The following is a 13,065-nucleotide window of genomic DNA, read 5'->3' as shown; positions in this document are numbered from 1 at the left end:
ATTTTTGAAGTTAATCAGGGTTTTTAGTCTTTTCCCTCATGGCATCACTCTGTGGCAGAATTAAGGTTTTTGTGTGTTCTAGCTGTATTGTTACACTTTAACACGTTAGGATTTCTTTTAAATTTAACCTTAACTCTGAATGTAATAATTACAACTCTCTTGTAATTTTTTTTACTCTTAAATTACTGATATGTAGTCTCAATCCTGACTCCAGTTTCATGTATTTTTTATCTAGGACTTCAAAAGCATTGCTGTTTGTTTTTTAATGTTTAGTTTGAGTCATACAAAGCATTTTTTGCAAATGTATATTCCTTACATAAATATTTAAGAAGATATTTTTTGTGAATGTATGTTTCTTCCCTGGAAAGAACTAGAAAGAGGTTGGAAAATATAGTTTTTTTCTTTCTCTATACAACAATTGTAAATATAGGTTTTGTGTCTTACAGGTTCTTTCAGAAAGATCCAGTGCTGATGTAGACAATTTTACCAAGCCACCTCCATTTTTCCCTCCAGGAGCTCCACCCACCCACCTTCCACCACCTCCTTTCCTCCCACCTCCTCCAAGTGTCAGTACTGCTCCACCTCTGATTCCCCCACCAGGTAAATACTGTGTTTTGTAGAATTATTGAAACAGGAATGTGATGTTTTAACTGCTTGTTTTTTTAAATAAGTAAGATCCTAAATTCTTTATATTTGAAATCCTAAGAGAGATTTTTCAGAATTAAACAGGAAGGCAGAGACTGAAATCTTTTTTTCATCATCAGCACTTATAAACTAAAGACCTGGATACTCTGAAATAGCTAAAATTGGGAGATTATCAAATTTTGAGTGGTCTATCCTTGAAAGTGTCCTTTTAAGCCTGAGGCTTTTGTTACAAATATTTTGCTATTGTTAATATTGCAGAGGCATGTTTTAAAGAGGAGCTATAGATGGCAAAAAAGACTGGAGGGGAGAAATGCTAAAAGTTCAGTGGAGCAAGGTGAGGAAGTTCTTGAGCAGAGGAACAGCTGAGTGGGAGCTCATTAAGATTGGGAAGGTATACTACTCATGAAGAGAGAGACTGATTCACGATGGGGCTAGAGAAGCACTCTCCTTTTTTCTTATCCTCCTCATTGTTCTTTACCTTCTCTGCTGCCCCCACTGCTTAGCAGTTTTCCTTCCATTCTATGGTCTTGCTGAGATCCCACTCAGCCATTCCCTTCCTTGATTGCTTCCCCTTCTGCCTGGTGCTCTTCTAGAATCCCCCCTTTCAATCTTCTCCACACATGAACTAGGGAGGGAATACCTGATATAGCGGCAGCACCCTTCCTCTTCAGTGGTTTGTTGGCCTTTCCATGGTCTGGATTCTTCTCTTGGAGGAGGAAGCCAGATTCCCTGCAGCTGCTGCTGGTGACCTTTAGTATTGTCACCTCCCAATCTCTGGCAAACAGAATCCTTCTCAATTGCCTGCATCTAGGAAATGGTGCAACCTAGGGAAGATAGAGGAGAAAAAGTTAAAAATAAAATTCTTCCCTTGCCTTCGTCACCGTGTGTGAGTGAGTGTGAGTGTGAGTGAGTGAGAGAGAAATTACAGGTAAAAATAAAATGTGGTGGAGATACAAATTTGATGAGAGAATGCTAATACTCTGGAACCTTTGTAAAAGTAACGTTATTGTTAAAAACAGTGGTAATCAAACTTCCAACTTTAAAGTGACCTTTTTAAAATAAATGTGTACAATTCATTGGAAGGAGTTTGAAAATAATTATCTTCTTTATAATGGTGGAAAGGATCAGAGTTGCATACTATGAAAGTTAGGCTTTTTTTCCTACTAAGTGAGGTGATGTTATGTAGGTGTACTATAATGTTTTTATAAAACTTTTCATGTGTCGAGAATAGGCATTTAATGAAATATACACATGTGTTGCAGATCTGTCAAGCAGGTTTGGCTTTAGTCTTACATTTTACAGACAGGTTTATGATATGCACTTGTTCAGAAAGTCTCCTTCATCATCCTTCCGTGCTTCGAGTAATTCAAAAATAACCATTAAGAGCTGTGGCTTTGGTTCTTCCAGTCCCGTGCTTTAATTGTGCTGCTGCCAGCTCTTTATCTTCAAAGTTGTTACTAAAATAGAATCTGCCATCCTTCCTAAGTTCAGTGGAAAAAAACTCCACTGTTGTTACCTAATATTAACTGGGACTACTTGCCAGAAAACTTAAGTACTCCAAATATAAAACATCCTCCAGAAGCCCCTTTGAAAAAGGATCCTGCTTTGAAGTTCTGTCTCTTGTACTGTATTCACTTACAACGCAAATGCCTTTTGAGGAAAAAATACTAATATTGTTCAGAAAGTTGAACCTGGAAAATTATGAAATACTCCTAAAAAGTCACTCTAATTGCCTGTGGTAAAGGGTGTGTTTTTTTAATTTGCTAGGATAATTGAAATCTTTGAGGAAAAATATGTAGGTGCTATTGTGATAGTTTTTAAAGCTTATTACCTTTTTCTTTTTAATATTGCATTTAAAAAGATGCCATTTATACATTTATGATGTAAAAATACTTTTATATTATTGCATTCTCATTCAAGCATATCACATAATTTTAGGATATTACTGATTCTTAGTGCCAACACATTGTGGCACTGCTCCCCATTAACAGAAGCTGTAACATTTTGTGGAGATTTGCCACACTTGGACTGAGTGGGGTGGGTTAAAGGCAGTATCCCAAAATAAAGTGATGGAAGTATATGAGGTCATCTGTCTGGATTAGCCTTCAGGTGAAGTCCAGCATTGCAAGGGATTAATTTATGCTTCAACACTTTCCTCTCACAAAAGAAATAACTGGATCGAACTTACTTACATCACTCAGATGTGTGAAAAAGACACTCCTGAGCAACGCATGTTACAGTGATCCAAATTCTGTCCACACTGGCGCTATGTCAGCAGGAGACGCTCTCCCACCAATATATCTTCCGCCTCTCGCGAAGGTGGAGTAATTATGCCGACGGGAGAGTGCTCTCCCGTTAGCCTACAGCGTCTTCACCAGATGTGCTACAGCTGTGCAGCTGCAACAGATGTTGAGGAGTTGCTTGAGTTCAGTAGTTCTGTTTCCTCTAGCTCCAAAACCAGTAGGCTTTTGGAGCTTGCCATCTCCTGATTTTCTCATTTCAGGTGGAAAATTAACTCTTAAATTTCTTGGTTTGGATAACAATCTATGTTTTACAACGTAAACTATTTAATTGCCTTAGAAATAAGGTTGTTGAAATGTATTATATGTCAACTCACTCATTACAAAACAAGCAAATCACTATTTAATATAAGGTTTATCTAGTACTCTATCTCAGCTTGTATACTTAACTACCCTGCTCTCATGCATAAATGAGACAGGAAAGCTGGTAAGACAGTACAGTCTGAAGTGCCAGCAGAATGTGGCTGACACTCAGTTATACTTTCATTTTATGCCCTAATACCCAGATATGCTCAGACTCCACTGCTGCACAATAAATTCACTTTCAATTCTAGAATAGAATCCACTCATAATATATACATCTAGTTTCTTTTGATCACGCTCAAAGCAAAACCTTACTGCTGACTTCTGCAAGGTGAAAGGTATGTTACCTATAGAAGTGTAGTATTTTAGTGCATGAGAAAGTCTGAGGATGGACCCAATGAATGTGATTGGGTCTGAGCTTTGTTCGGTGTGCATATTAAGAATCCTCACAAAGCTAATGAAAGCACCTTTCCAAACGCTCTTTCTGAATAACATGAGGGAGAGATTGGAGTCTTTTCGGACTCCATAGATGATGGTTCTCCTAGTGGAAGCACTGTTGTCCATAACGACCTTTATGTTGCTGTTAAGTCTGCCACACTGCTCACGTGCCCTATTTTGGATTCTCATTTGTGCTGTTAACGTGAATGCCTTTTTAGAGTACAGTGCAGCCCATGAATGTTACTTTGGGAGTTTTAGCTCTTGATTTTCATGGCTTTTGTGCCTTCAATACTTCAATGTTAATGCAGCGTGGGGTTTTTGTATTGAGTTTTGTCCACACACAAAAGAGAAGAAAAGGGCAAACTTTTAGTGATTTCATATTAAAATAAATTTCCAATATATTTGGTTATTTGAGTAATTTCTTGGTGCTGTTACTGAAATATGTCTAAATGGAACATGTTTGCTTCAAATTATCTCTGATTTTTTTTAGTTTTTTATATTTTAAAAATGTCCTTTACAATGTTCTAGAATATATACATACCTGGAGTCTTGTGAAAAATAAATTATTAGCAGATGCTTTCATATTGAAGCTGAACATTTCAAGCTGATCATGATTTGATGATTCAATAAACTTTCTGTAAATATTTACTGTAGTAAAATAACAAATTGTCACCTTTTCACGCAGAAAATGGTATATTATTTGTAGTTACTTTAGACAGGAAATTTTGCTTTAAACAAAACCTTAAACATACTATTTTACCTGTGGTATAGGACTGAAAAAGATAATTAATACAATCTGCACAGATCCTTAGGCAAAAGTTTTTAAATTTGAGTTCCTAAAAGTAAGACACTTACATCCATATTTAGACACCTAAGGAAAGTATCTTTGCTTTCAGATGTGAGCATCCATAATTCCGATTGAAATCGGTGAAAAGAATTGCATTGCAATGAAGTAGTGGGACTAATGAACACTTACTTAGGTGTTGAACTTTAGGCACCCAAGTTTGAAAATTTTGATCATAGTCTTTTAGTCTCTGATCCTGCAAAAACTTGTCTTTTAAAACTCAGCAGAACTACTTTTATGCATAAAGTTGTGCATGTTCATAAGGGTTTCCAGTATTGGGCAGTAAGATGCAGGATTTGCCAGTCTTTCCACTGACGTCAGTGGGATCTGAATCAGAGTCAAGGGTAGATATGTGTACTTGGTGAAATATTGTGATACATATTCTATTAAACCCAATTGTAGTTGAGGTTAGTTTGGAGTTTTAGGGGAGTTTAAATTATGTAATTCAGCTTTGCTCCCAAAAGGTTACAGTTCCTTTTTTGACACGTTAAAAAACAAACAAAATGACAACACAATAACAAAACAGCCTTGGCTGTTTTTTATTTGCTTTCTGGTTTTTGAACGTTTAGGGTGCGCTTGGGTCACGTTTTCAAGATATTGTTTGCAACTTACTGTTTTTTGTTTTGTAGTTTTAATTGAAAACAATTCTCGGGAGCTGAGGTTTTAAATAAAACACCAAATATCATGAGACTCGAGATAAAATCACAAGAGTTGATAACATTGTGAATGCCATGATTCTTTCTTTAAGGACAGGAAAATTAAATACTTTTGTTCTTTATTTTGATGACATAACTTTAATTATCTCTGCTAATAATGAACACAAATTATTGCTTAAATTGACTTAGTATGCCTCTCATATTTTTATTTCTTAGGAATACCAATAACTGTGCCACCACCAGGTAATTTCTTTACATAATTTTCTAAAGCATTGTTGAGAAATCTGAAACTTAAATTTGAATGTGCAACATGCAGTTGCCTACATCCGCCTGTTACTATCAAGATAAAAATTCATAAATATAAAACTATATTTGTAGATATAGACCTGGTTGATTTTATGCAAAGTAGAGATGGAACAGTTTTAATATTCCTGATTATGGGACAAACGTACCACTTCCTTGAGAATTACACTTTTTTTTTTTTTTTCCAGAGAAGAAGCTCATTAAAATTATTCAGAGACTTGTTGAGCTGCTGGTACAAAGCATTTTTGATAACCTTTCAGGAGTTGCATCACAATAGAAAATACTTAAAAGTAAATGTTTTAAGATTGATGACAGATGAAATTAAGACACTGAAAATATGTACATATTTAGGACTTGATTCTGCTTTTCATTACGTAGTTATGTCTTGTGCAGTCTTACATAATCACTTATTGCTCACTAACTGTAGGTGGTAATTCTTTGCTTCAGCTCAGATTCTCTGGAATTAGTATGCCATTGCATAGCTAACTCAATTTTTGATGTTGAATTAAATATTTCAGGTTTTCCTCCCCCACCTGGAGGTCCGCCACCTTCTCTTATACCAACAATAGAAAGGTAAATTTTGTTTGAAATAATTTATTAATCAGTATTCAACCTTTGTAAAATAAGACTTAAAAAATATTCTTACAGTAACCGTAACTGTTATGTTCCTTATATAGAAATAAATTCTGCTTTTGTCGTCTTTTTCTGTCTTGGTTTTTCCCCAGAGTTACGGTAGTCTAAAATTTCAGAAGGCTTTAATACAGCTAACATGGTTTGTGTATAAAGTACTTTGCTATCTGTCATTCTTTAGAGCTATCTAGGTATATTGATGCCAAGATTTAAGAACAAAGCAGCTATCCCATTAGTTAGGATGCTGATTATTCAGCGATTCTCTGGTTGTCTAGTGGCTTATCTAACTTAATTTTACTGTTTTTCTCTGGAACAGCATACATACTTCACACACACAAAAAGTTAAGGTTGCAAAGTCAAGCACTCAAAGGCCAGGAAAGGCTGGAAATCATGTTGCCTATGAAACTGTTGACACTCATTGCCATAGTATCAGAGTGCTTCACAACATCCCTATAAAGTAAAAGGTAAAATTATCCCGATGTTACAGGTGAGGATCTGAGACAGAGATTAAGGCAAGAATTGTCATGTCCACAAGTATAGGGAGTCTAACTTGAGATAAAGAGGGCCTGATTTTTTAAAAAAAATAATTAACATTTTTATTGCACTTAATGTTGAAAACTCAGGTCCCATTGACTTTAGTTGCAGTTGTGAGTATTCAGCACTTCTGCAAATCAGACCCCAGATATCTCAAGCTGGATCCCCAGATAATGAACCATGCACAGTGGTCACCTGTGAAAAGTTGGTTTAAATTCCTTCCCAGCATCACATAGGAACTTTGTGGGGGAAGCAGGGATAGAACCTATTTCTCCAAGGAGGCATTTCAGTTTTCTAAACTACAAGACCATCCTTTCTCTTCCTGTAGTTCCCTGCCTTATTTTCTACATACTTTCCTGCTTTGCAGCAAGTCAGGTTCTGCCTGCCACAACACCCACTAATTCAGACCTGGTCTACACTTAAAAGATAGGTCGGTGTAGCTGGGCACTTTTAAAAAAATTCAAAACCTTGTACTGCATAGTTAAGCCACCCTAACTTCTAGTGGATATGCAGCCAGGTCGATGGAAGAATTCTTCCATAGACCGAGCTGCCACCACTTGGAGAAGTGGACTACCTATATCGATGGAAAAATTCCTTCCATTGCTGTAGGAAGTATCTGCACTATGGTGCTACAGCAGCATAGCTGCAGCTTTGCCTCTGTAGAACTTGTAGTGTTAAGATGGCCCTGAATATCCTGTATGCTGAATAATTAAGGATAAGACTTTTGTCACGGAAGTCACAGAATCTAGAGACCACCATGAAATTATCCTCTTCAGCTTCTGCTCTGTGCTCTGGGGGCTGTCAGTTTCTGGGGGCTGCAGGGTCCCCGGAGCTCTCTACCGCTACAGGCAGCAAGGAACTCAGAGCTCTGGGGAGAGGAGGTAGTTCTCAGCTGCGGGGGACCCTCAGCTCTGAGCTGCTGCCTGTGGAAGCCCTGCTGAAGTCAGCCGCAGCGAGACCCCCAGCTCCAAGCCAGCACAGGCGGCAGGGAACCCAGCAGCTCCCAGCTGCTGCAGTTGACCCTGCAGCTGTGAACTGGAGTCGTGGAGAGGGGACCCCAGACCCGCAAGCCGCTGCAGGCGGCGTGGGCACCCGCTGCTAGCAGCAGAGTCCACGCTGCTGTCTGCTGGCATGGGCAGTAGGAACCCCTTGGCTCTGTGCCGCCACAGGTGGCGGGGAGCCCACAACCATGAGCTGGGGTGGCAGTGAGGGAGCCACTGTGGGCAGTGGGGGCTCTCCACTGCTGTCCACCTTGATAAGTGCACCCCACCAGAGCCCCGTGGTGGGCGGCAGGGAATCTGTGGCTCTGAGCATCTGCCAATAGCAGAGTTCACGCTGCTGTCTACTGTGGCTGGCAGGATGGACCCCCTGGATCTAAGCTTCCACAGACAGTAGAGAGCTTGGAGCCAAGAGCTGGGACGGTGGTGAGGGGATCCTGGAGCCCCAAGCCACGGCAGGATGCAGGGACCCGGCGGTGGCAGGGACCCTGCGGCTCTGAGCCACTGCCGGCAGCAGGGTCCTCGCAGCCCCCTGCCACCACAGGCAGCCCCCATCAGCGAGGGGACTCTGGAGCCACAAGCTGTTGCGGACAGTGGGGGCACTCTAGTGAGCACATGCAAACTGGGATTTTTCAGTGGTTTATAACTTGGCCAAATTTAGGTGGAATTTCACAGGGACTGTAAAGGTACATTGCTGACATCAGAGCAGCCCTTTGTCATATTTCAAGTCCTTGCTCCACAGTATAGAGGGGATAACACTTCTCAGTGAAACAGCTGAATTTTTTTTAACATTGGTCATGCACAAATATACATTCCCACCAGCCAGAATGTTAAAACTCACTGAAGGAAATAAAATACTTAATATTTATATAAAATATTATCATATATGAAGCCCTTTTTGCCAACAAAGGGGACACAGCCAATACAGAGAATTGTTTTAAAGGCCTGAAGTGTATGTTAGCTTGACCATTTTGTTTCTTTGGATCATTGTGGGGGTTTTTTATTGCTATTTTTATTAATTATGAGAATAAATTATATAGGTTCCTCAGTATAGTAGAAATTTAAAAAAAATTTATTTAGTTTATATTAAAACCTTGAATCTCCAGCTTTGAAAAATATCCTAAAATGTTGAGACATTGCACAAGGCTTTCATTATTCTATTTTTAAAACCATATTGATCCAAAAGCCTTTTTATACTGTGAGGCTGTCTTTAAGAACTAAAGTAGCACTTAAGTAAATGTGTTAAATAAGGTGTAGATGATTAATTCAAGCTATCTAGGAAACGATAAAACTTATCAAAGGTTATGGAAAATTGAATTTAAACCCTGTGCGCACATCATCCTTTTCAACCTCTATATTTTACCTATTTAAGTTGGCTACAATTGAAAGAAGTAGCTCTAGAAAATATGAAGTTGATTTAGAAGAATATTTATAGAACAATCCATTTGAAGCCCACCTGTTTTTATATACATATGTGTTTGAAAAAAATTGGATTCACTTGCATACCTACTTATTTAACAGGAAGGATAAGAGGAAGCTTTCATTCACAAATGTGCTTGTTGCCAAGCAATTGGGCATGGAGTATGATTTCTTTGCCAATATTTGTAACTGTTTTTGGAATAAAAGCAACATATTGAAATAGAAAATCCAGTGAGGACAAGACAGAATAGTTTATATGTTCTATAAAACATTCAGATATTTTTGGAAACAAATGTTTTAAAAAAATGAGGAATGTTAAGGGAGAATATGAATCCTTTCTACATCAGTATTAATTAAAATATTTACATATTAGACATCTGTGTTTGTTCATTGCAATTGATAATTAAATTGTTTTTATAGTAGGAAGGCTTACAATGGAGAATATATTATTTAAATTTATCTCTTTAAAAAAATATACTGTTTTAGTCACATATTTCTAAGAATTGTGAAGAATAAAATCAGGTAATAGGTAGGTGTGGGCAGAAACCTGACTTGTATATTTACCTTTCAACAGTGGACATTCCTCTGGCTATGACGGCCGCTCTGCTCGTGCATTTCCGTGTGAGTATGGTATCAGCTTTGAGGATTTTACTTAAGCTTTGTTAAAAATTGTTTAAAATAGCTATAGCTGCATTGTTTCAGTTAAAATGCAAACAAGAATCTATCCACTAATCAAAATAAGATGGTGCAAAAGATCAAAATGAGTATCATCATGACTGAATACTGGCACCTCATATTAACAGCTACTGGTAAATACCTGCTATTTGTTGATTCATTTTCATGATGTCTAAATTGAAATTTCTATGGTGGGCATCTTCCCATTCTGCTTCAATGCAAATGTGGGGGGGGGTTTTTTAAACTTTGCAAACCTAGTAGAATTCAGAGTGTATCAATAGCAGGTGGACAAACATAATTTTCTCTTCAGGTACGTTCAAAATTGTACCCAACAAAATCTGTAACAGTGGCTGGAAAGATGCATACTCTTTTTGTTAAGTTATTTTCCCTACAGGATGCTGTAAACTTGTTAGCAGATGTCAACAGAAGGAAAGTAGTTGAGTAATTCAGTATTTTCTTGGTATAAATGTGTGCTGAGGGGCACAAGATAATATAGTAAACTACAACACTCCCATTGTGCGTGCGTGCGCGCCCCCTTTCCAGAGCAAGTTTTTCATTTACTATTTAAAAAAAAAAAGTAAGGAGGATTGATTTTAAATCACAGTTTGTAATCGTGACTTAGATCAGCAACAGGAAACCTTCATTTAAATCGTGTTTTAATTGTGTTTTGTATATGTACTTTCGTTCTTTTCCTAAAGAAAGATTGATTCTCATTGGTTGATAACCATTAAAACATGTTCACTTGAAACTCAGTACAGCCTTTATACTAAGTGTGGCACTTTTTTTCTTTTTTTGCTAGCTAGGAGGATACACACTGTATCTTTACACATTTACTTAAGCAGTTTATATAACTTAATTTACATTTATTCAGATTCTTAATTTTTACATATGTTAGAAAATTGTGAATAATGAATTTCTTCTTTACTAGATTATGATTAATTTTTTTCTTGTGATTTGTGTCAAGCTCTGTTTGGATGGTAATTTAAATTAATAGAATCATAAAGGATTAGGATTGAAAGGGACTTTAGGAGGTTAACTAATCCAGCTCCCTACTCAAAGCAGGACGACCCCCAACTAAATCATCCCAGCCACGGCTTTGTCAAGTTGGGCCTTAAAAAATCTCTAAGAATGGAGATTCCACCACCTCCCTAGGTAACTCATTCCAGTGCTTCACCACCCTTCTCGTGAAAAAGCTTTTCCTAATATCCAACCTAGACCTCCCCCACTGCAACTTGAGACCATTACTCCTTGTTCTGTCATCTGCCATCACTGAGAACAGCCTACCTCCATCTTCTTTGGAACCCCCCTTCAGGTAGTTGAAGGCTGCTATCAAATCCTCCCTCACTCTTCTCTTCTGCAGACTAAATAATCCAGTTCCTTCAGCCTCTCCTCATAAATCATGTGCTCCAGCCATCTAATCATTTTCATTGCATCCACTGGATTCTCTCCAATTTGTCCACATTCTTCCTGTAGTGGAGGTCCCAAAACTGGACACAGTACTCCAAATGTGGCCTCACCAGTGCTGGATAGAGGGGAGTAATCACTTTCCTTGATCTGCTAGCAATGCTCCTACTAATACAGCCCAACATGCTGTTAGCCTTCTTGGCAAGAAGGGCACACTGTTGACTTATATCCAGCTTCTCATTCACTGTAATCCGCAGATCCTTTTCTGCAGAACTGCTGCTTAGCCAGCCTATAGCAGTGCACGGGATTCTTCCATCCTAACTCTGCACTTATCCTTGTCCTGATTCTTCAGTCCTAACTCTGCACGTGTCTTGTTGAACCTCATCAAATTTCTTTTGGCCCAATACTCCAATTTGTCTAGGTCACTCTGTATCCTGTCCCTACCCTCCAGCATATCTACCACTCCCCCCATCTTAGTGTCATTTGCAAACTTGCTGAGGGTGCAATCCACCCCATCCTCCAGATCATTAATGAAGATGTTCAACAAAACCCGCCCCAGGATCGACCCTGAACCACTCCGCTTGATACCAGCTGCCAACTAGACATTGAATTGTTGATCACTACTCGTTGAACCCAATGATCTAGCCAGCTTTCTATCCACCTTATAGTGCATTCATCCATCCCTTACTTCTTTAACTTGCAGGCAAGAATACTGTTGGAGATTGTATAAAAAGCAATGCTAAAGTCAAGATATATCACATCCACACTTTCCCCATATCCACAGAATCAGTCATCTCATCATAGAAGGCAGTCAGGTTGGTCAGGCATGACTTACCCTTGGTGAATCCATGCTGACTGTTCCTGATCACCTTCCTCTCTTCCAAGTGCCTCAAAATGGATTCCTTGAGGACCTGCTCCATGATTTTCCTCTGGACTAAGGTGAGGCTGACAGGTCTGCAGTTCCCTGGATCCTCTTCCTTTCCTTTTTAAAAGATGAGCACTATATTTGCCTTTTTCCAGTCGTCAAGGACCTCCCCCCTGATTGGCTCAAGTTTTCAAAGATAATGGTCAATGGGTCTGTAGTCATATCAGCCAACTCCCTCAGCATCTTCGGATGCATTGCATCCGGCTCCATGGACTTGTGCACTTCCAGGTTTTCTGAATAGTCCTGCACCTGTTCTTTCGCCTTTGAAGGTGCTCACCTCCTCCCCGTACTGTGCTGCCCAGTGCAATAGTCTGGCATCTGACTGTGTCTGTGAAGACAGAAGCAAAAAAAGCATTGAGTACATCAGCTTTTTCCACATCATCTGTCACTAAGTTGCCTCTCCCATTCAGTAAAGGGCCCACACTTTCCCTGATGGCCACCTTCTTGCTAACATATCTGTAGAAACTCTTCTTGTTACCTTGTCCCTTGCTAGCTGCAACTCCATCTGTGCTTTGGCCTTCCTGATTTCACTTCTGCATGCTCAAGCAATATTTTTATACTCCTCCTTAGTCATCTGTCCAAGCTTCCACTTGTAAGCTTCCTTTTTGTGTTTAAACTCATTGAAGATTTCTCTGTTAATCCAAGCAGGTTGCCTGCAATATTTGCTATTTTTTCTGCAATCAGGATGTTTTTTCCTGCACCCTCAATAAGGTTTCTTTAAAATACAGCCAGCTCTCCTGGACAACTTTCCACCTCATATTAGCCTCCGAGTAGATCCTGCCCATGAGCTCCCTGAGGGAATCAAAGTCTGCTTTTCTGAAGTCCAGGGTCAGTATTCTGCTGCTCTCCCTTCCTTCCTTTCTTCCTTCCTTCCTTTTGTCAGGATCCTGAACTCGAACATCTCATGGTCACTGTTGCCCAGGTTGCTGTCTACTTCTACTTCCCCTACCAATTCTTCCCTGTTTGTGAGCAGCAGGTCAAGAAGAACTCA

General features: G+C 39.0%; 1 protein-coding gene across 8 annotated transcripts in view; it reads left to right on the top strand.

Annotated features, from left to right (window-relative positions):
- The window catches only part of FIP1L1 (factor interacting with PAPOLA and CPSF1), a 65,666-nt gene that overhangs the window by 34,021 nt on the left and 18,580 nt on the right, over window positions 1–13,065 (top strand). For all 8 annotated transcript variants that reach the window (XM_067531141.1, XM_067531140.1, XM_067531139.1 and 5 more), the window contains 4 exons: window positions 447–600; window positions 5,403–5,429; window positions 6,008–6,062; window positions 9,645–9,691. In XM_067531141.1, coding sequence (XP_067387242.1) covers window positions 447–600; window positions 5,403–5,429; window positions 6,008–6,062; window positions 9,645–9,691 — 283 coding nt within the window. The remainder of the gene's footprint in view (window positions 1–446; window positions 601–5,402; window positions 5,430–6,007; window positions 6,063–9,644; window positions 9,692–13,065) is intronic.

This window comes from Emydura macquarii, unplaced genomic scaffold (assembly GCF_026122565.2).
Source record: "Emydura macquarii macquarii isolate MOO-44397 ecotype Brisbane River unplaced genomic scaffold, CSIRO-AGI_Emac_v2 contig_3128, whole genome shotgun sequence".
NCBI classification, from domain to species: Eukaryota; Metazoa; Chordata; order Testudines; family Chelidae; genus Emydura; species Emydura macquarii.
Note: the sequence above shows the minus strand (reverse complement) of the source record. Positions and strands in the feature narration are given on the sequence as shown.